This window comes from Marmota flaviventris, chromosome X (genome assembly GCF_047511675.1).
Source record: "Marmota flaviventris isolate mMarFla1 chromosome X, mMarFla1.hap1, whole genome shotgun sequence".
NCBI lineage: Eukaryota > Metazoa > Chordata > Mammalia > Rodentia > Sciuridae > Marmota > Marmota flaviventris.
The window spans coordinates 68,987,659-69,010,209 of NC_092518.1; the positions used below are offsets into that span (position 1 = coordinate 68,987,659).

General features: G+C 35.1%; 1 protein-coding gene across 3 annotated transcripts in view; it reads right to left on the minus strand.

The window, feature by feature from the left end:
- Window positions 1–18,826, minus strand: part of Rps6ka6 (ribosomal protein S6 kinase A6) — a 99,446-nt gene extending 80,620 nt beyond the window's left edge. The window contains exons 1-2 of one of the 3 annotated variants that reach the window (XM_027932120.2): window positions 18,214–18,277; window positions 17,753–17,867 (exon numbers count right to left, since the gene is read on the minus strand). In XM_027932120.2, coding sequence (XP_027787921.1) covers window positions 17,753–17,839 — 87 coding nt within the window. In that variant the 5' untranslated portion in view covers window positions 17,840–17,867; window positions 18,214–18,277. Of the gene's footprint in view, window positions 1–16,026; window positions 16,137–17,752; window positions 17,868–18,213; window positions 18,278–18,755 lie in introns of those variants that run through there. The other 2 variants (XM_071606854.1, XM_071606856.1) reach the window with 2 other exon arrangements.
- Between the last annotated feature and the right edge of the window lie 3,725 nt (window positions 18,827–22,551).

Sequence of the window (22,551 nt, forward strand, 5' to 3'; positions counted from 1 at the left end):
TAACTTTCCTTCCCCATGTGGGAAAAATGACTATAGGAAACACCGAAAAATATCAAGAGGGGTATATGCCCAAACATAAAAAACCCTCTCTAACTTCCATAATCTAGTGCTAGGAGTAAGGGGAACTATGTAAGGCAAGAACGAAGTATAAATTGAATTGACATATATACTGAGGCTTATTTACTTTCTCTTGGTTTTTTTTCTCTTTCTTTTTTTGGTACTGGCATTGAACCCAAGCATATTCTGCCACTGAGCTACATCCCCAGCCCTTTTTATTTTAAGACAAGGTCTCAGGATCTCACTAAGATGCCCAGGCTGTCCTTGAACTTGTGAACCTCTTACCTAAATCTCCAGGAGTACCTGGTAGGTGGGATTGTAGGCATGTGCAAGAACACCTTTTTTTTTTTTTCCTTAGGCTATACTTTCTTGACAGTTAAGTAAGAGGAAATCAGGTACTAATATTTTTAAAGAATCTAAATGGTGGAAAAGATCAATCAGCAAACCTATGAGTAATTCCACATGAATTAAATAAAACATTAATACTTCAGAAAAGTATTTTTTAAAAGCCTTATATAAATCTAAATTTGTTATATATTATCTTTCCATTTACAACATTTCCTTGCGATTACAGAAGAATGAGTAGATAGTTAATTGGTTCTCAGTTACAAGGCAGAAACCTGGAACAATAATCAAATCAACTCTATTAAGAATCTATCCTACATTACACATACTAGACATTCATTTGGTAAACAAATGCATGCAAAATAATATTTAGAATCAATTAAAACCAATCCAAATATCATTATGCTTTAGAAAGGACTAGTGATTGTACTACTATTATACTACTACTGAGTTGAACTAAGCATATCTCTATAGTACACACCAGAAGGAATTTGTGGAACATTTGACTTTTTAAAAACTTTGATTCAATGACAGAAAAGCAGCTTCCTGGATTTCTATTCAAGCAGGAATTTGTTTACTCTGCTTAGTTGAAACCAGAGCTAATGGCTTTAATGGTTTTGAATAGCTCCAAAGTACTCCCAATGCCAATGCACTAGCCTTCTGGTCAGTTTCATGTGGGCTACAACTTATGCCTTTAATAACTTTGCTTCCAAAGAATGCACATATTATATAGGATATAAATGGAATACACATAAACACCAACCTGTGTACATACATGGTATTCTCTTTTTTTAAAATATGAAAACCTGTTAATAACCTTCAATAACTTGGCTTAAGATGTGACACATTTGAAAGTAATAATATTTTATGAGTGCTTACAATGCAAAAGGTACTCTTCCGTGTGTTTTATATGTATTATATTGTACCGTTATCCCCATTGTATAGTTAGAACAAGTAAAATAAGTAAGAGAAGTCAAGTAACTTGTCCAAGATCACACAGTAAATAAGAGTCCAGAATTTGAACTCTGGTATTTTAGCTCCAGAACATTTCCTTTTATACTCTATGTTGTCCTGAGTGTCTAAAGGATCTGAGATAGCTAACAAAGTGTTTATACTTCTTTCTTTAAGTCAAAGAATAACAATCAACTTAATTAGCCCAATATTCTCATACTTCCACTTTGACATAGAAAGGCAAGAAGCACTTAGTACCATTATTCATGCTTAATTAAAGGAGACAGTTAAATGCTTCTCACAGAACTAATGTCTTTCTCTGTTAAAAGCATAAAGAATACAATTTTTTACTTATTATGGGATCCCTGGAAAGAAGAGAATGCATGAAGGTCATTTTAAACATACACAAGTGGTGACTGCACAGAATGGCTGATTCAAGTGCATCATTATAGAGGATGTGGATTTCTATTTGGAAAAAAAAGACTACAGATAATAATGTAAAATGGTAAAAATATAAATATTTTCTTTTCATTTATATGTTGCACCAGATATATTTTGCTGCAACTTATTGGATCTCTACAATCAATAACACTGATAATTTTACTCCTTTTTTGTTTTTTACAATTTATAGTTTTATTATACACCAAGAATTTTGGACTTTCAATATTGTACTTTTCATACTTGAACCTTATTTGCATGATATAAAGTCATTATTTTAAACAAAATGCAATTTAAGGGAAACATGTTTATAAATTTTGAGTAACTTATAACAAAATAATTTCCTAGGGTTTGCTAAACCAAACTAAAGAAAAAGAAAAAGGTGGCTGGGTTTGTTCCCCATGAAAACAGAAAAGAGATCAGTGGAGTAAAGGAAGAGGATTGAGAAGCAGGGAGGAGGGACAGGAAAAGGAAAGAATGGTAGAATGAATCTGAATAATTTTCCTAAGTATACATCTGAATATGCCACAGTAAATCTGATCCTTATGGATATCCATGATGCAGTAATTAAAAAACTATGAATAAATAGAAAAGATTAGTAGAGTAGAGAAAAGGAAACAGGGAGAGGGGGATATAAGGGAAAGGGGAAGTTCTAGGAATGAAAAAAAATTCATTTGGTGTTCTATTTATTACATTTCATAAATTAATTTTCAGGTCAATTTTATGATAGAATTTCTTTTTTTTTTTATTAAAATATAATGCACATTTATGCAATTCATAAATTTGGAATGTATAATTCCAATTTTATATAATTCCAATGTATAATGCCTTTAGTGCATTCACAGACTTATACAATCAATTAATATAATCAGTTTTAAAACAGTTTTACCAAACCCTCAAAAAAGGTAAAAAATATTAGATTTGTTTTGTATGTCTGATAGTATGTCTTTTTTTTTTTTTTTTATTGTTGGCTGTTCAAAACATTACATAGTTCTTGATATATCATATTTCACAATTTGATTCATAACCCACATGATAGAATTTCTTAAAGAAATATTTTAAAATGTAGGAAGCGGTCACATTTCTTTTTTAATATAATTTGATAGATTCCATTTTTAAATCTCAATACCTTATTAATAAGCTTTGAATCATGGCATTAGCTAACTTCTTTACTTTAACATAATCCAAGTAATGCTTCCTTTACTATTACCTTTGGAGGGAAAAACAATAAAGTTTAATAAGGAAATTAGGACAGTTTACTTTATAGTACAAGGTACTCAAAAACAAGAATAATGCTTGATTTTTCAAATTACTTTCCTGTTTGAATTGTTTCAGTGAAGTAAAATGTTGTACTTGTTCTTTTCAGAGTTGCCCACCCCTTTTTCTCCTTTGTTCAAAATGGTCCCTAATAGAATGAAATAATCCAAATACATAAACACACACACACACACACACACACACACACACACACACCCATAGGAATATCCAAACTTTGTCAATTTAAAAAAGTGAAATTTTTTTTAAATAGCAAAAATAAGTCAATGTTTATAATGATTAACAAAATTATAACACTCTAGGATTCCACTTTCTTGGCAAATAATGGTTTCTAGAGTGTCTGCTAAAGTTTCTTCTGTTTGGTAATTTTCATGTCTAGCCCTAAGCAACTAACAGGTCACCCTCTACTAGAGAGAAATAAATTATTAGGGATACTATATAGATATGGGTAAGGGGATAAACAGAATAGCATAATTTCAAAGTGAAAAAATCCACATTAAGAGATACTTTAGCCCAGTGTGGTGGCATATGAGTTATGCCAGTGGCTTGGCTTAGGAGGCTAAGGCAGGATCTCAAGACCCACCTCAACAACTTACTGAAGCCCTAAGCAACTTAGTGAAATCCTAAGCAACTGAGTAACACTGTGTCTCAAAATAAATAAAAATAAAAATATAAAAAAGAGCTAGGATGTGGCTCAGTGGTTAAGCACCCTTATGTTCAATCCCCAGTACCAAAAAAAGGGAAAAAAAGATCAGAAATTCTGGCACCTTTATTTTTCCTCATATTTAAAGGTAAATAAGAAAAATCACCTTAATGTGTTAAGAAATAATGACTACAGAGAAAATGTACAACAGAAATTATTTTCTTTCAAAAAAGCAGAGCACTAATCTCTATCAGAAATAATTCCAAAAATAGTATTAATACCATATACCTATGTTCAGTAAGTGTAAATTTTAAAGTTCCATATAATTCATTAATTTTTTCAGGAGAAACATATATACATGACAAAAAGATAAAATAAATTTTATAACACTACAAAGGCAATTCAATGGAGAACAGACTTTTTTTCAATAAATGGTTTGAAAACAAGTGGACACGTGGACACTAGGCAAAAATAAATGGACCTCAACCTATACTGTCGACCATATACAAAGGTTACCTGGAAATAGACTAGAGTCCTAAAAACTAAGGCATGAAACTAAAAATAATTCTGGGAGTAAAGATGAATGAAAATTTTAGTGAACATATATTTAGGGAAAGATTTCTTAGCTATAATACCAGAGGCAAGATTCACATAAAAATAAAACTGATAAACTGGACATTGCTGAAATTAAAAACCTCTACTTCTTGTTAAGAGAATGAAATGTAAGCCACAGAATGGGAGAAAAATGTAAATTAATACTTGATAGACTTATTTCAGAACTCTCAAAACTCAATAAGAAATCAAAGCCCAATTTTAAAAATTACAAAAAATATGAAAAGACAACTCACCAGATAAAATTTGTGTATGCCAAATAAGTGTATGGAAAAAAAGCTTAGCATCATTTGCTATTAGGGAAATTCATTACAAAATCATAACTAGCAGACTAGACCACTTGGAAGACAGTTTCAGGCAATGGAAACAAAATATATATTCTTGAAAATAAAGATGACAACAGAGAAAAGATGTTAAGAGACAATAAATAGAACTTCCAAGAAATATTGGATAACATGAAAAGACAAGCTTAAGATTTATTAGGATAGATGAAGGCTCAAAGATACAACCCAAAGTAATGAAAAATATTGCAATGAAATAATATATGAAAATTTCCCAATCCTTGTGAATGAAATGAAAAACCAAATATAGGAGGCACACAGGACCCCAAAAATATAAAATAACAACAGACCTACACCAAGGCACATTATTACGAAAATGGCTGAAGATTTAGAATACGGACAGAATTTGAAAGGCAGCCAGAGAAAAACAACAGGTCACATTTAGAGGGAATCCAATCTGGATCTCAGCTGATTTCTCAACTCAGACCCTCAAAGCTAGGAGGTCTTAGAATAATATATACTAATCTCTGAAAGAAAATGGATGCCAACCAAGAATACTATACTCAGCAAAAATAAGCTTCAGAATTAAAGAGGAAATAAAAACCTTACATGATAAAAGTTAAATGAATTCACAAGAAAGCCTGCACTACTAAACACACTCAATGGACTCAATAAAAATAGTTCATCAAGCAGAATAAAAAACAAAATGGAAAACCAGCAGGGGGAAAACTACACTAGAAGTATAGTAAAAAAAAAAAGGAGAAACTAATATAAAAGACACAGGCTGGAAGACAAAACACAACATTATGCTCTCTCCCAGAGACTTACTTAATAGGCAAAGAAAATCACAGACTGAAGGTGAAAGGATGGGAAATAAATATCATTCACATGGATTTGTAAACAAGCAGAAGTTTCTATCCTGATATCTGATAAAGTAAACTTCAAGCCAAAATTATTCAGAAGAGACAAAGAATGTCATTTCATACTACTGAAGTTAATTATCCAACAACAAAAAATAATAAGAGTAAATACTTATGCCTCAAATAATGAAATAACATACATCAAACAAAATCTTTTCAATTTCAAGAATCAAATGAACCATAACAAAATAATACTGGGCAATTTTAACATACAACTGGATAGAACTTCCAAGCAAAAATTAAATAAACTGAAGTAAAAAGTGCAATTATTAATTTAGACTTAACAGACATATATCAAATATTTCATCCATCAAAGTTTGAATACAGCTGGGCATAGTAGCACACACCTGTAATCTCAGCGTCTTGGGAGGCTGAGGAGGACAATTGCTTTCAAAACCAGCCTCAGCAAACCAAGGCACTAAGCAACTCAGTAAGACCCGTCTCTAAACAAAATACAAAATAGGGCTGGGGATGTGACTTAGAGGTTGAGTACCCTGAGTTCAATCCCCAATAACAACAACAACAAAAAAGTTTGAATACAACCTCTTTCTCAGCAGCACATGGATCATTTTTTAAAATAGAATATACCTCAGGCCACAAAGCAACTCTTAACAAATACAAAAAAAAAAAAAAAACAGAGATAATACCTTGCATTCTATCACATCGGAATGGAATACAATTAGAAAGCAATGACAACATTAAAAAATAGAAGCTGCTCAAACATCTGGAGAGTGAATAACACACTACTGAATGGTGAATGGATATCGGGAATAAAATTTTTAAAAAACAGGTAAATGAAAATAGCAACATAACATCAAAATTTTGGGGACACTAAGAAGGCAGTTCTAAAAGGAAAGTTCACAGCATTGAGCTCATTCATTGAAAGGATGAAAGACATCAAATAAATTCTCTAATAATGCATCTAAAAGCCCTAGAAAAGGAAATAATCCACACCCAATTCAGTTGAACATAGGAAATAATTAAAATCAGAGCAGAAATGAGTGAAATTAAAACAAAAATTTTAAAAAAATCAATGGGAAAAAATTGGTTCTTTGAAAAAAATAAAATAAAATTGATAAAAACTTAGCCAAGCCAACCAAAAGAATGAGAGAAAATCTCAAGTTATTAAAATTCAGGATGAAAAAAGAAATAACACCAGAGACACTGTTGAAATACTGAGGATAATCAGAAACTATTTTGAAAATTTATACCCAATAAATTAGAAAACCTTAAACACATAGACAAACTTCTAGAGACATATGACCTATGCAAATGAAATCAGGAGGACATAGACAATTTAAACAAATCAGTTTCAAGCAATGGAATTGAAGATGCTATGAAAAGCCTACCAACAAAGAAAATCCCAGGACCAGATGAATTCTCAGCACAATTCTACCAGACCTTCAAAGAACAACTTATACCAATATTCCTGACATTATTCCATGAAATAGAAAAGGAGAAAATGCTTCCAAACTCATTCTATGAAGCTAGTATCACCCCAACACCAAAATCAGACAAAGACACATCCAGGAAAAAAAGTTTCAGACAAATATCCCTGATGAACATAGATGTAATATAATACTGGCAAATTGCATACAAAAAGACATTAAAAATATAGTGCAACATGATCAAGTTGGTTTCGACTCAAGGATGCAAGGTTGGCTCAATATATGGAAATCAATAAATGTACTTCACCATGTAAATAGATTTAAAGACAAGAATCACATGATTATCTCAAAAGATGCAGGAAAAACATCTGACAAAATACACTATCCAATCATATTTAAATAATAGGGAAAGAAGGAAAAATGGGAACACACCTCAAAATTGTAAAGGCAATATAGGTTAAACCCAAGGCCTAAATCATTCTAAGTGGAGAAAAACTGATATCATTCCCTCTCAAATCTGGAAAAAGAAAAAGATGTCCTCTTTCACCACTTTTATTCAAAATCATCCTTGAAACTCTAGCCAGAGTAATTAGAAGAAATAAATTAAAGGGATTTGAATAGGAAAAGAAGAGCTCAAAGTATCTCTGTGTGCTGATGAAGATTGTATATTTAGTAGATTCAACAAACTCTACCAAAAAACTTGTAGAACTCATAAATAATTTCAACAAAGTGGCAGGATATAAAATTAACATTCATAAATCAACTATGTTCTTTGGGCTGGGGTTATAGCTTAGTGGTAGAGCACTTGCCCAGCACATGTGAGGCACTGGGTTCAATCCTCAGCACCATTATAAAAATAAATAAAGGTATTGTATCCATCTACAATTAAAAATATTTAAAATAAAAAATTGTGTTCTTATACACCAATGAAGAATCTGCTGAAAGAGAAATTAGGAAAATTATCCCATTCACAATTGTCTTAAAAAAAACTTAAGAATCATTCTAAAGAAACAGTTGAAACCCTTTATAACACAAATTACAGAACCCTAAAGAAAGAAACAGGCAAATCTTAGAAGAAGGAAAGATCTCCATGTTCTTGGATAGCCAGAATTATTATTGTCAAAATGGCCATATCAAGAAGAGCAATATACAGATTCAATGCAATTCCCCATCAAAATTTCAATGACAATGTTCATAGAAATAGAAAAATCAGTTATGATATCCACTTGTAAAAATTAAGAGGCCCAAAATAGAGGAAAAAAATCCTTAGTGAGAAATGTGAAGCAGAAGGCATCACAACACCTCATCTTAAATGAGACTGCAAAACTATAACAACAAAACAGTATGATATTGGTACCAAAACAGGCATGAAGACCACTGGACCAAACTAGAAGACCAGAGACAAACACACATAAATACAGCTATCTCATACCAGACAAAGATGCCAAAAATATACATTGGAAAAAAAGATAGCCTCTTCAACAAATGGTGCTAGAAACTGGAAATTCATATGTAGTAGAATGAAATTTAACACCTCTCTCTTACCCTGCACAAAATTCAACTCAAACTGAATCACAGAAGTGGTACTAAACCTGAAACCCTGCACCAACTAGAAGAAAATAGATGCCAAACACTCCAACATGTCATCTTAGGAACTAACTTCCTCAACAAGACTCCTAAATTGTAAAAAGTAAAATTAAAAATATGGGATGGTATCAAACTAAAAAAGCTTCTTCACAGCAAAAGAAACCATTGAGTATGAAGAGAGAACCTTCAGAACGGGAGAAAATCTTTGCCACCTGCACCTCAGATAAGGCATTAATTTTCTGGATGTACAAAGAACTCAAAAAGCTTAACACCAAAAAAAAAACAAAAAACAAAAAAAAAAAACCAAATACCCTAATCAATAAATGGGCAAATGAACTAAACAAACATTCTCAAAAGAAGCATTATGAACAATCAACAAATATGTAAAAAGTGTTAAACATATCTAGCAATTAAAGTAATGCAAATTAAAACTATAGTGAGATTCCATCTCTCTCTAGTCAGAATGGGAAATATCAAGAATACAAGTAACAGTAAATATTGGCAAGGATGTGGCGAAAAAGCTAAAAACATACATTATTAGTAGGACTGCAAATTAGTACAACCACTATGGAAAGCATTATAGAGATTCCTCAAAAACTAGGGATAGAATCATAAGTTGGCTTAGTTATTCTACTCCCTTATACATATCCAAAGGATTTTAAAATCAGCATACTACAGTGACACAGCCACATGAATGTTTACAGCGGCATAATTCACAATAACTAAGCTTTGCCACCAACCTAGGTTCCCTTCAACAGTTGAACTGATAAAGAAAATGTGGTTTATATACCCAATGGAATATTACTCAGGCATAAAGAGAATGACTTAATGACATTCATGGATAAATGGATGGATCGGAGACTATCATGCAATTGAAATAAGTCAATTACCCCACCAAAAAAAGGTAGAATATTCTGATATGTGGATACAAACACGTAACAATGTTGGAAGGGGAAGAACAGAAGTTGAGTGGATTATACAAAGGGGAATAATGTCAAAGGAGGGGGAATAAGATTAAGACAGTGGAGTGAATCTGACATAACTTTTGTATATACATACATGAATACACTGCCATTTATCTCAACATCATCTACATCCACAAGACTGAGATCCTAATTAGAATAAGGTAATTTTAAAAAGAAGAATTCAGAGAAAACAGAACTCTTACACAGCAACTCCAGTAATATGTATTTACCCAAGACAAATGCAAAGTTATTTCAAACCAAGATCTACAAATTCATATAATGACTTCATTGATTATTGCCCCAAACTGTTAATAACCCAAATGTCCTTCATATGATTAATGGATAAACCAACTATATTAAATATATGCAACAGAATAATGCAGAGCAGTAATAAAAGACCTGACACAAAATCATGGACAAGGACCATACGAAATAAATAAAACAAACATTGTGTAGAGATCTTACATTACTAAATGATCCTTTTTTTAACATCCATATTTGCTTCTCTTAAAAAGGTCTTATAAGTATTCATTTACTGTTACACAAATTCCCTATATATGATAAACATAATAAATACTTAATTATTGTGCCAGAAATTCTAGAGATAAACATTTCCATTTGTAAAATGAAGTATAAAATCAAAATCATCTCTATTTCAGTATATAACTAATCAATATGTGGTTTTCTGTATACACCCATGTAAGTTTGAAATGAAATTATTTCAGACAGTATTCATTTATGATTGCAGCTGCCCCAGATCAACAATCATGAATATAAAGGACTTTCATTACATCAGACCTAATAACTTTTTCTTTTTCCTTCATTCTTGCACTTTGGCTATTCTCATTTAGTACAATTTCTTCTTTACAAACCCCACCTCTCCCTCCTAATGCTGCATTGAAGAAAAAATAAATGTTGTTTAAAATTTGATATTTGGTCCACGTTTCCACTCATGAATTTTTTCTCCTTTGTTTTCTGAAGTTTTATCCACTCTCATCCTGAGTAATTTAATACACCCATAATTACTCTCTCTTATCCATCATACTTTTTTTAGAATTTGTAATCCATTTTTACTTACTCATATCTTTATAGCTAGTTTCAACTGTGTAATTGACACTAGCAAAATACTAATGTAAGATTTTCCCCAGAATCCTCAGTAAATATATATATTTTTTTTAATTTTCTCATTTTGAGACAGAAAATTTCCCCCTTAAATAATCTTTAGCTTTATAAAATGATCTTAACCAATTAATTTCATTTTTCTCAAAAATTAATTGAGCATATTTATGTAGGTTCACTTTTAAGTTCTCTATTCTGTTCCTTGATCTGTGTGTATCCTTTGACAAATACCACATTGTCTCAATGTAGTTTCATGGTAAACTTAACATCCAATAGAATGATCCCTGCATTTTACTTTTCTATTTTAACAATATGTTAGAGCTTCTAGGTCCTTTACTTTTATAACTTTAAATTAAGTTTTTCCATGTCCCCCAAAAACAAACAAAAGAGAATACAGGATTGCTGGGATATTAATGACTTTTATTTAAACCAAGTAGACACATGTTTATTGAATCAGCATATCTGATATGGTTTCCAACAACTTATCTATGTCTTCTCCTTGTCTTCAATGTTATCCTTATGGGGAAGACTGCAATGCAAAAAAGGAAAAGGCATGGACTTAAAGCAATCTAGTTTCAATTTCCAGATAGTCCTTTCACTGATTTTCCTCTTTCTCATATGTGTAAAAGGTCCATTTGTCTTAGTGAGCAATTATGAAGAGTGAAAACGCTGAATGAGATAATCTATATGAAGTATCTAATAGTGTCTGTTCCATACTACATGCTCAATAAATGTCATGTCTTTCTCAGGTTTTATTTAAGAGGGAATGAATTTCAGTGTATTTGGGGATACAAAAATTATAGTAGGATTGCTATATTTACTCTTAAAGTTTGTCCCTAACCATTTTATACAAGAAGCAGATAAGTTCTAAAATAATGATAATTACACATGGCCTTTGGGATTTTTGTTTAGAGATTTAATGGAATATTTATTATTTAAAATGGTAACTAGCCCCTTACTTAGCTAATAATGAGGTACACAGTTTATTTAACCTGCTAACTTGGGGGCTGAACCAGATCGAAATTATTAGGACACTAGTATTTTATTTTTACTCTTACAGAAAAACAAATTCTTCTAACTAAACAGCATGAGCATACAAGACAGCTCAAAAACCTCTTTTGGCCCCAGTCATATCTTAAAACAACAACATAATAAAACATACAAATTTATTTTCCTAATCACTAGCTGAGAAACTGATATTTTTTTTTTCTTTTTGCTCAATAATGAGAACTACATTCTCTTTTGGCTTTGGCCTACAGTTGTGGTTTCTTTACTCTGGCTATACATCAAAATTATGGGGAATTGTGGGGAATGATGTTCAAGGCCCCCTCCATATCAGTTAATTTGAGCATCTTTGAATTGAGCAATGGCATGAGTAATTTTTTGAACTCCCAGGTTAATTTAACATACATCCAGAGTTGAGAAATACGAGCCCAATACTTGCCCAAGGAAATTCAAAGCCAAATTTATAACAACTATATTTAAACATTTAGTAAACCCCTAGAACCTAGTTACCTATGTTCTATTTCATACTGCACATCCATTCTCCACCCTTTGCATACATTTATCACTTTATTTTATCCCTTACACCCTAAATATCAAGCATTTGTTATCTGATTTTATTTCCTATACCAAACACTTAATGAAATGAAGCAAGACATTAAGTAATACATACACTCACTCTCTATATCTCATATATAGCAGCACCAACTACTTCAAATGTATGGATACAGGTTAAAATCTATCAGTAAAATCAGTCACAAAGAATGCCTTCAGGATATTTCAGACAATCTCTCTATCATCTACAAAAGCCAGATGACATTTGGCTCTAAATCTCCTTCCTGTCCAACTCTTTTTCCCATCTAAAAACAAATAAAAAGAAAATAAAGTGTATCAAGAAAAGAAAAACTATTAGCAAGAACAGTATATAATCCTTAGGAATAACATAAATGAGTAAACATTATATGACAAATTCTTACAAAGTACTGAAAGGCTTACCTCTAGATGCCATGTGCTTACCAACTCTCGAGAATGCTGCTAAATAGGGTAATATCACCAACCAAGGAAACAATTATAAGAAAATTTTAAAAATACTGATTTCCTTCTTGAAATTACAGATGAAAAAGACTATGAGAAGGGTAATTTTGAAATAATATGGTCTAAGAAAGCAACTGTACCACAGATGGAAGTAATGATTAGCTCTCTTGATGAATATACAAGATAGTATAATACAGAGGCCCTGCCCTAGAGGAAGTGACCTGAATATTTCCAGACAAGACTAGCTTAAAGAAAGACAGACTTGGACGAATTTGATGGCTTTTAGTAAACCTAGTAAAATCGTACAAGAAATATAGATGTCCCTGTTCTCTTTTTCACATTCCAGAAAGAAGAACTAGTCACTTCTGTACCCATGTACTCTAAACAACACTCTATACCCATAGCTGATTAGAAAAAAAAAACATGAAAATTTTCTAGCTAGTAATAAGTACATTCTCCTTTAATAGAAAAGATTTTAAGCATGCCAAGCATGACCAGAAATCTTTATTGAATGATTTGTTATTGCACAAGACAATATTAAAGAGGAGGGAAGTTTACATTGGTTTTTTATCTTACTATGCTACAAAGATCTATTTATCATTTTATTAATCTAGTGGCTAGTACAAACATAATGACATACACATATTAAATATATGTTAAATTAAATTAATTCCTATCACCACACTTCTAATCTGTTATATATTATTCCCTCTTATTCCCCAACATATAATCAGTTACTAAATTATAGTTAGTCTACCTCTGCCAAGTTTTTCCTCTTGTTCATAGTTCTACCCCTTCCATTCTAGTTCAAAAATTTCACTACTATTTCCACTAACACAATAACCTCATAGCTGGTATTCCCCACCTTTAGTATCTCCCCTACTACAATCCATCCTCCACACTATCATTAGCTATTTTTCAATGCACAAATTTGATAATGTCACTCATGTCCTCAAAAACCTTCAATAGCTCCCAATTATAAGACATAACTGAACACTTAACTGGCTTTTAAAAGCTCCATAAATCTGGGTGTCGTCTTTACATTTCTTACCTCATTTTGCACCATATCCCCACTTCTACACCACAAACTTCTATTCTCACAATATCACATATATGAACAATATTACACATATTTCCTTCTTCCAAGAACTCCTCTATGCTTTTGCTTATATTGTTTCCCATTTACCTGAAATATGTTCCTTCAATCTCTGTCAAAATATTACTACTCCATAATGCCCTCAAATTCCATTTCCTTCACAAGGCTTTAACAGACTCATTCTAAACCACTCCCATCATTCTAACCCAATTATTGATGGTTTTGTGTCTTTTATGATAATAATTTATACATAATCCTATCTAGCTCACTTGAATTTAAACCTGTAGGAGTAGGGTGGGATTTTGTGATGTAATGATATATTGTAATGTAATTTTAATATGGCATTTCACATTATAACTCTGTGTACTGCATTGCCTATATTCAATAAATACAATGAATTAAATGATTCCTACTATAACAAGAGTTCCAAATAGAAATTTAAAAAAAGAATCAATGAAACACTTTATTGCCCAGTTATAATAATGAAACTGTTTATCCATATTCCTCAAAGTTTTCCTAAATATAACCTCATATTTTATTCCTGAATCACCCTATTTGTGATTACAAATGTGCAGAATAAGAGCTCCAATATATTTAGATGAAGTGGTCATATTTATGAAGAAGGTCTTTAAAAAAAAAAAAAAACTTTCCATTAGTGAGGGATCCTGGGGATATCTAAATCCCAAGGTTTTTCATATAAGTGAAAAAAAATTCATAGTTTAGTGGGGAAAGACAAGGACCTATTGTTAATGGAGACCTACCATGTGCAAAACACCTTGCTATGTATATAAAAACTTACACTGCATTCCCTTTACTTAAAACTTTTTAAGATATTTTTCTCCCATTTACAGATAAAGAAACTGAAGTTCAGAGAGCTATACACTGGATCCCACAGCTAGTATGGGAGTAAGTTTGGAACAGATTTATCTGCCTCCAAAGAACATGTTCTCTGCTCTATTACTACCAGGTCACATAAAATTAAACTTTCAGTTTTTTTCCCCAATCTGCAAAAGAGTTGCTATCCTAGTTAAATTTTTAAAGTTTGTAACTTTAATCTCAAATTGTATTATCAGTGACATAATATTACTCTTAAAACTAACTTCCTTAAACAAAAGCAGTATTGTTAAAGAAATAATATAAAAGCAGCAGTTTAATATTATATGATATGCAATTTTAAAACCCTACAATCAACTACTCTTTAAAGAAGCAGGAACTCCCTCACCAAAAAATTTAAAAAAAAATAAGTACATGAATTCTAATGCTCATGAAACTAATTTGTATAAAGTTCACATTACTCAAATAGTCTGTATTTCATACACAGCCCACTAATGACATATACTCACCCCATCTCAAGTAATACCTCTTCAGTGATCCTGAAAGTATCCAGGCAAAAGCTAAAACTAGCTTCCTGAGTTTGGGGGGTGGGGGAGGAATAACCTTTTAAGTTCCTATTCCCAGTAGACCTAATTGAGATAGTACCTTAGCTCTGAAAACCAGAGCTTCTCACTTAACCTATATCCCCTCTTCCAAGAACTCTCTTCCCAGAAACCATGAAGCCCATATTTCCCTTTCTCAAACCCATTGCCATCTTTCACTGGAACCAAACTCCTTCTTATTTAAAACCTTGACACATTTTACCAAAGGATAAATTTTCAAACAGTGGTTAGGCTTTTCATCATTATGCCTGCTTCTTCTATTATGCCCTGATCTAAAAATGTAACTATTCATAATAAGTTTTTCTTGTGCAAAAACATGTTAAGAGTCTCAAAATGCAAATATACAAACTTCTGAATGGCAAGTCAATGGTTAACAATTGCCCATAAAAGTAAGATAGGTAAAAGATAACACTGAAAGAGATACCAAAATATATTGTAGTGTCTATAATCTTTAATCTTACCAGGATTCAACCCAGAGAAAGTAACAGAAATTATTTCCTTTGACATTAAATTTAACCTATTCTTACCTACATTTTCTTTCAGAATTCTAACACATTTAAAATATGCATATTATATAATAAAAGCACCTTAGTCCTAAAAACTAATAGTTATAGGTTGTAAAGTTCATACTTGAAGCAAGCATTTCTAAAGCCAACATCAACATGAAATTAAACATATATTCTAGGAAGTAAAATTATTTCCTTCTTATCAACAGAATATCATTAAAAGCAAAAAGTCTTCTAAGTACTAAGTGTATCTGTTCAAATGTAGCATTAAATTTTCACCTATTTTAATTAAGTCACCAACAAGGCTAAATTTAACCAATCTTAATTGTTTTAGACAAAGAAGGCAGAAATACTACCTTCACCACATTACCTTCACCTTTCGTTTTACTTCATAGGGATTAACAATTTCCACTTGAGTATTTTTCCAAATTGCTGAGGTAGAGAGACCCATTGTTAAATCTCTACAATACCTAAAACATACTGCAAACAATAAAAAAAACCATATGTGGTAATTACAATTTAAAACATACTACATTCAAAATTAGCTAAAATAATAAATAGTATACATGCAAATGGCTCCCCACCTCCCATTCCATCCTTATATTATAGCATTTAACTTGTTATCAACAAAATGTCTGTGACTATATCAATTGATTACACACATGAAATAAAACAAATAGTTTTATGTAGTCTTGAATAGTCTAGAAATTAAGCCCCTCTTTGTTTAGTATATACTAGTCATAAGAGATGAAGAATGTTAAACCATATGTTGGTATACCCTAGTTCACTAGTAAAATATTTCCTAAAAAATATAAAGGGTTCAACTTCAGGGTACTTCTGATTTTATTTCCACCATATTTCTTGTTGCATGTTATTCTAATATGTAATCTAACCCATTTAGTTGCAAAAAAAAATTAAGGAAAGCAAAACAGAAGAAGATAACCATAAGAAAATCATACAACTGTCCAAAGTGTTTTTTTTAAAGATGGAGCAAGTACTTGAAGACAAAGTTGCACCCTTGAGATGTACAGGAGTGCAAATCTTACCTTAAAATAGCCTACTAGTAATCAATTCGGCATTTGTCAACTATTTTTAGGAGGTGTATAGTGGCTTCTTCCAGAGTAATATGCTGTTGATTATTTACCAGAAAAGGATCTGATGTTCTGTTGTGATAGACATGTTTTTTATATTTAAATGTTGCCCGCTTTTTATAACAACAAAGTACTTGTGCACATCTAATTTCTCGCGGCACTGCTGACCAAAGCCCAAACAGAACAGTTTCAGAAGAGAAGCGGGAAGAGAGGCGAACCAAAATTTTGGTTGAACCTCCTTAAGTCTTACTAAAGATTCGTCTTATAAAGGCTGGCTAGGGCTCACCTTAAGTCTTCCTTTACAGACCAACGGGGCGGGGACTGAGAATGGGGAAAAGCAAAGGAGAGAAGGAAAAGGGCAGCAAAATAAGGGGACGTGAGAAGAGGCAGCAGAACTTCACCTGAATGTAGATAAATCCGGCCAACTGTTCATCTCTACTTAAGGTGAAAAAAATAATAATAAGCCACAAAAAAAAGAGAAAGCTAAGTTATGAAGAAACTCTCGTCCCTCTGCAGAAATGTCCCCAGGGTAACTTCTTCACCTTGGTGTTTTTGTTGTACTGAGTTCTAAAGCTCCCAGGGTTTAAAAGCGAGTCGTATGGAGTCCGCAGAGGTCCCCTGAAGTCTTCCCAGCAAGCAAACCCAGCTCATAGGAGAAAGAGGGACGCGCCAAGTCAGGCACGGCACCCCAGGCGTCCCCCAGTCTTACTTCGGGTTGGAAAGTGGAGAAACTTAGTCACAACAACTCCAGTATAGCCAGTGAGACAGGCGTTTCCGAGGCCCAGCTGGGGCTGCACTCTACACAGGAGCCCGCCGCCTCATCCCCACCCGCTCCCCAGGGAAGGCACAACTGGGACAACGCGTGCTCCACTGCCCTGCAGCCTCAAAGGGGCTTGCCTGGGAGCCCCGCTCTCTTCCCCCACGCCCTTTCTCTCTTGGCCCCCAACTAGGGTCCTGTAGCAACAAGGGTAGTTGGCTCCAGGCTATCTTGGCCACCACACTAACCTCGCCACTGTTCGTGCCGCCGCCGCCGCCACCGAACACCTCCATGTCTTGGTCCCAGGGCTCTTCCTGAGGAGGGATTGGTAGCATCGCGCTTTCAGGAGCACTCGAACAGGAGCTGCGGACCGCCAGCGCGGCAGTGCATCCTGTCTATTGAACTGGCCCGCTGCTGCCGCCGCCGTCTCCGCTGTGACCCCCAGCCCCGCCTTCAGCGACCGCTGCCCTCGCCACGGGGTCCCTCAGAGGCTGGGACCCGGGGGTCTCCGCCGCACACTGCTGCTCCCATAGAGAAGACAACTCTATGTTGCCTCTCCAAGAGCTGCTGCTTGGCTCTTGCGCACCACTGCCGCCGGCGCGACGGCCGCTTGACGGTGACCACCCCCTCCAAACCCCCAGCTAACCCCCTTCCTCAGGCCCCCTCCCCGCTCCCTGCTCTGTCAATATGGCGGCAGCGGCGGCGTTACCTGTGCGGCGCCTGGAACCCCCCACGGCGGCAGCACTGCGGCGTCACCAGAACGTCAATGGAGATTCCCCAGACTGGGGTGAGGGGGGTGGGAAAGAGGGGCGGGGTGAGTGCGGGGGACCGCGTGGTGGGGGTGGGAAAGAGGGGAGGGGGGCGTGCTAGGCGGGGGAGGCGGGTGAAGAGTAGTAAAAGCCACTGCTAGCGCCTCGGTAAACCTGCCCACTTCACGGAGCATGCGCGGCGCTCTTTACACATGCTCAGCAGGCCCTCTTAGAACTACAGAGCAGCCTTGTTGGCGGGAGGATTCCCAAAAAAGAATGTGGGAACTGGGAGACCCTCCCGAGCGCTTGATTAGTCAATGCTAGAGGAGGATTCCGGGAGTACCTACTTGCGGGGTTCACGAAAAACAGGTGTCCTATATGCAGAACCACGCCCATTTCAGTACTTAGTGACAAATACTAGGGCGGGGATTTTACTCCAGTAGACGCTAGCCTTCCAGAAGCTAGAGGCAGGAGAGAATGGATTTAAAAGAAATTAGAATACCTGTGATCTTTACTCACACCTCCTTATCCCTCTTCAAGATCTTCCGGATACATGCCTTCACGTTACTGATAACAGATTGTTTCCAATATGTGTGTGTGTGTGCGCGCGCGCGCGCACACACGCACACACTATTTATTGAACTCTCCTTGTGGCGATGAAGACAGGGTGTATGATGCTAACCCTCCCTCGACCCGCTCTGAGAATAATGGATCTTTAGTGACAGTAATTGTAATTCTTCTATCTTCTCCAAAACAAGCTTTACTGCTTTGCTCCTGTGAGCCTCACACTGTAGTCCTCAGTAGTGATATTACGGAGATAAAGTATGGTCTTCTACATAGGTAATGGATGATCCAAACCACTCATCAAAACATTTCAGACTTCAAAACAAAAAACAGTTATTCCAAACATTTGACACTTAAAAGAGCAACTGCAACAGCTCCTAAGCTGGCTCAGTACCTTGGAGAGGTTTCTAACATTCTGCATAAAACTCACACCACTCCTTCCCCCTTCTACACTTACAGTTGTGTTGTGCTTGCAGAGAACACTGAACTATGCCCTCCATTTATTTCACCATCTGGCCTCAAGAGCTAAGAAAGCAAAACAAGCTACAGAGGTTGGCAGTTAATTACGAACAAGAATCACCAACAGTGCTCTCCCATTTATTCTGCTGAAAATCCAGAGAAAAAGGCAAGCTTTAGAGATAGGTTTTGTAAAAGTGAAAGATTTTAAAGTAATGGGAATATGAGGCTATCACTTTTGAAAATGGGTTTGTGAGTGCATACCGGCAAATAAATTTGTTTGGCAGAAGTGACAGTGTTTTAACTAAGGCTAATCCTTTTGAGCTGAGTCTATTCCCCTATTGCTTACTCAAAGGCTTAGTTCTGGAACCACAACCAACCCCCCCCCCACACACACACACACAAACACACACACATCATCTTCCACATCATCTATTTTCTTCTTTCTATTGAATCATTCCCACCAGCAGAAAGCATGCTGTTTTGACTTTACCTTGGTTGACCACTTGCTAGCATCTAATACACTTCAAGACTCCCTTTTCTTTAAATATTTTCTTCACCTGGCCTCCAAAACAAACGGTTCTTGTTTTGCTTCTACATCATCGGAGATTTCTTCTCAGTCTTCTTTGCTGGGTCATTCCTCATCTTTCCATCTTTTACTGTTGTAATTTCAGACTCAATCCATGACCTCTGTCTTCCCCAGAATTCCAGGTATCCCCACATCTCATCTAGACCCATGGATTACTCATTCTTAAAGTCATGACTCCTGCCTGCAACTGTCTATTCAACATCTGTACTTGTATATCTCAAATTTAACCTATTCAAACCTGACTCTTGATTTGACCCCAATCTGTTCCTCCCCTAGTTTTAACCAAGCCAATTAATGATCTGCCCCCATTAACCTAGTTTACTGATTATTTCTCACTTCAGAGTATCCTTCCATGATCATCCTATCTAAAACACTACCCCCATAAATCTTTCCCCCTCACTCTGATTTTTCATCTCACCAATGAACGTGTGATGTATTTGTTTAATTATTTTCCTCAGAACATATCTGGAACATAATGGTTCTTGGTAAGTGTTTTCTTTTTTTTTTTTAATTTTTTATTGTGGGTTGTTCAAAACATTACAAATTTCTTGACATATCATATTCCACACTTTGATTCAAGTGGGTTATGAACTCCCACCTTCACCCCATACACAAATTGCAGAATCACATCAGTTACACATCCATTGATTTACAAATTGCCATACTAGTGTCTGTTGTGCTCCACTGCCTTTCCCATCCTCCACCCTCCCCCCTCCCCACCTCTCCCCTCCCCTCCCCTCCTCTCTCTCTACCTCCTCCACTGTATAACCCTGAGGGTCTCCCTCCATTACCATGCAATTTTCCTTCTCTCTCCCTTTCCCTCCCACCTCTCATCCCTGTTAAATGTTAATCTTCTTCTCCTGCTCTTCGTCCCTACACTGTTCTTAGTTACTCTCCTTATATCAAAGAAGACATTTGGCATTTGTTTTTTAGGGATTGGCTAGCTTCACTTAGCATAATCTGCTCTAATGCCATCCATTTCCCTGTAAATTCTATGATTTTGTCATTTTTTAATGCAGAGTAATACTCCATTGTGTATAAATGCCACATTTTTTTTATCCATTCGTCTATTGAAGGGCATCTAGGTTGGTTCCACAGTCTTGCTATTGTGAACTGTGCTGCTATGAACATCGATGTAGCAGTGTCCCTGTAGCATGCTCTTTTTAGGTCTTTAGGGAATAGACCAAGAAGGGGAATAGCTGGGTCAAATGGTGGCTCCATTCCCAGCTTTCCAAGAAATCTCCATACTGCTTTCCAAATTGGCTGCACCAATCTGCAGTCCCACCAGCAATGTACAAGTGTACCCTTTTCCCCACATCCTCGCCAGCACTTGTTGTTGTTTGACTTCCTAATGGCTGCCAATCTTACTGGAGTGAGATGGTATCTTAGGGTGGTTTTGATTTGCATTTCTCTGACAGCTAGAGATGTTGAGCATTTTTTCATGTACTTGTTGATTGACTGTATGTCCTCCTCTGAGAAGTGTCTGTTCAGGTCCTTGGCCCATTTGTTGATTGGGTTGTTTGTTTTCTTATTGTCTAATTTTTTGAGTTCTTTGTATACTCTGGATATTAGGGCTCTATCTGAAGTGTGAGGAGTAAAGATTTGTTCCCAGGGTGTAGGCTCCCTATTTACCTCTCTTATTGTTTCTTTTGCTGAGAAAAAACTTTTTAGTTTGAGTAAGTCCCATTTGTTGATTCTAGTTATTAACTTTTGTGCTATGGGTGTCCTATTGAGGAATTTGGAGCCCGACCCCACCGACTGTAGATCGTAGCCAACTTTTTCTTCTATCAGACGGCGCGTCTCTGATTTGATATCAAGCTCCTTGATCCATTTTGAATTCACTTTTGTGCATGGCGAGAGAAAGGGATTCAGTTTCATTTTGTTGCATATGGATTTCCAGTTTTCCCAGCACCATTTGTTGAAGATGCTATCCTTCCTCCATTGCATGCTTTTAGCCCCTTTATCAAATATAAGATAGTTGTAGTTTTGTGGATTGGTTTCTGTGTCCTCTATTCTGTACCATTGGTCCACCCGCCTGTTTTGGTACCAGTACCATGCTGTTTTTGTTACTATTGCTCTGTAGTATAGTTTGAAGTCTGGTATCGCTATACCGCCTGATTCACACTTCCTGCTTAGCATTGTTTTTGCTATTCTGGGTCTTTTATTTTTCCATATGAATTTCATGATTGCTTTCTCTATTTCTACAAGAAATGCCGTTGGGATTTTGATTGGCATTGCATTAAACCTATAGAGAACTTTTGGTAATATCGCCATTTTGATGATGTTAGTTCTGCCTATCCATGAACAGGGTATATTTTTCCATCTTCTCAGATCTTCTTCTATTTCTCTCTTTAGGGTTCTGTAGTTTTCATTGTATAAGTCTTTCACCTCTTTTGTTAGGTTGATTCCCAAGTATTTTATTTTTTTTGAAGATATTGTGAATGGAGTGGTTGTCCTCATTTCCATTTCAGAGGATTTGTCGCTGATATACAGGAATGCCTTTGATTTATGCGTGTTGATTTTATATCCTGCCACTTTGCTGAATTCATTTATTAGCTCTAATAGTTTCTTTGTAGAGCCTTTTGGGTCTGCTAGGTATAGAATCATATCATCTGCAAATAGTGATAATTTAAGTTCTTCTTTTCCTATTTTTATGCCTTTAATTTCTTTCGTCTGTCTAATTGCTCTG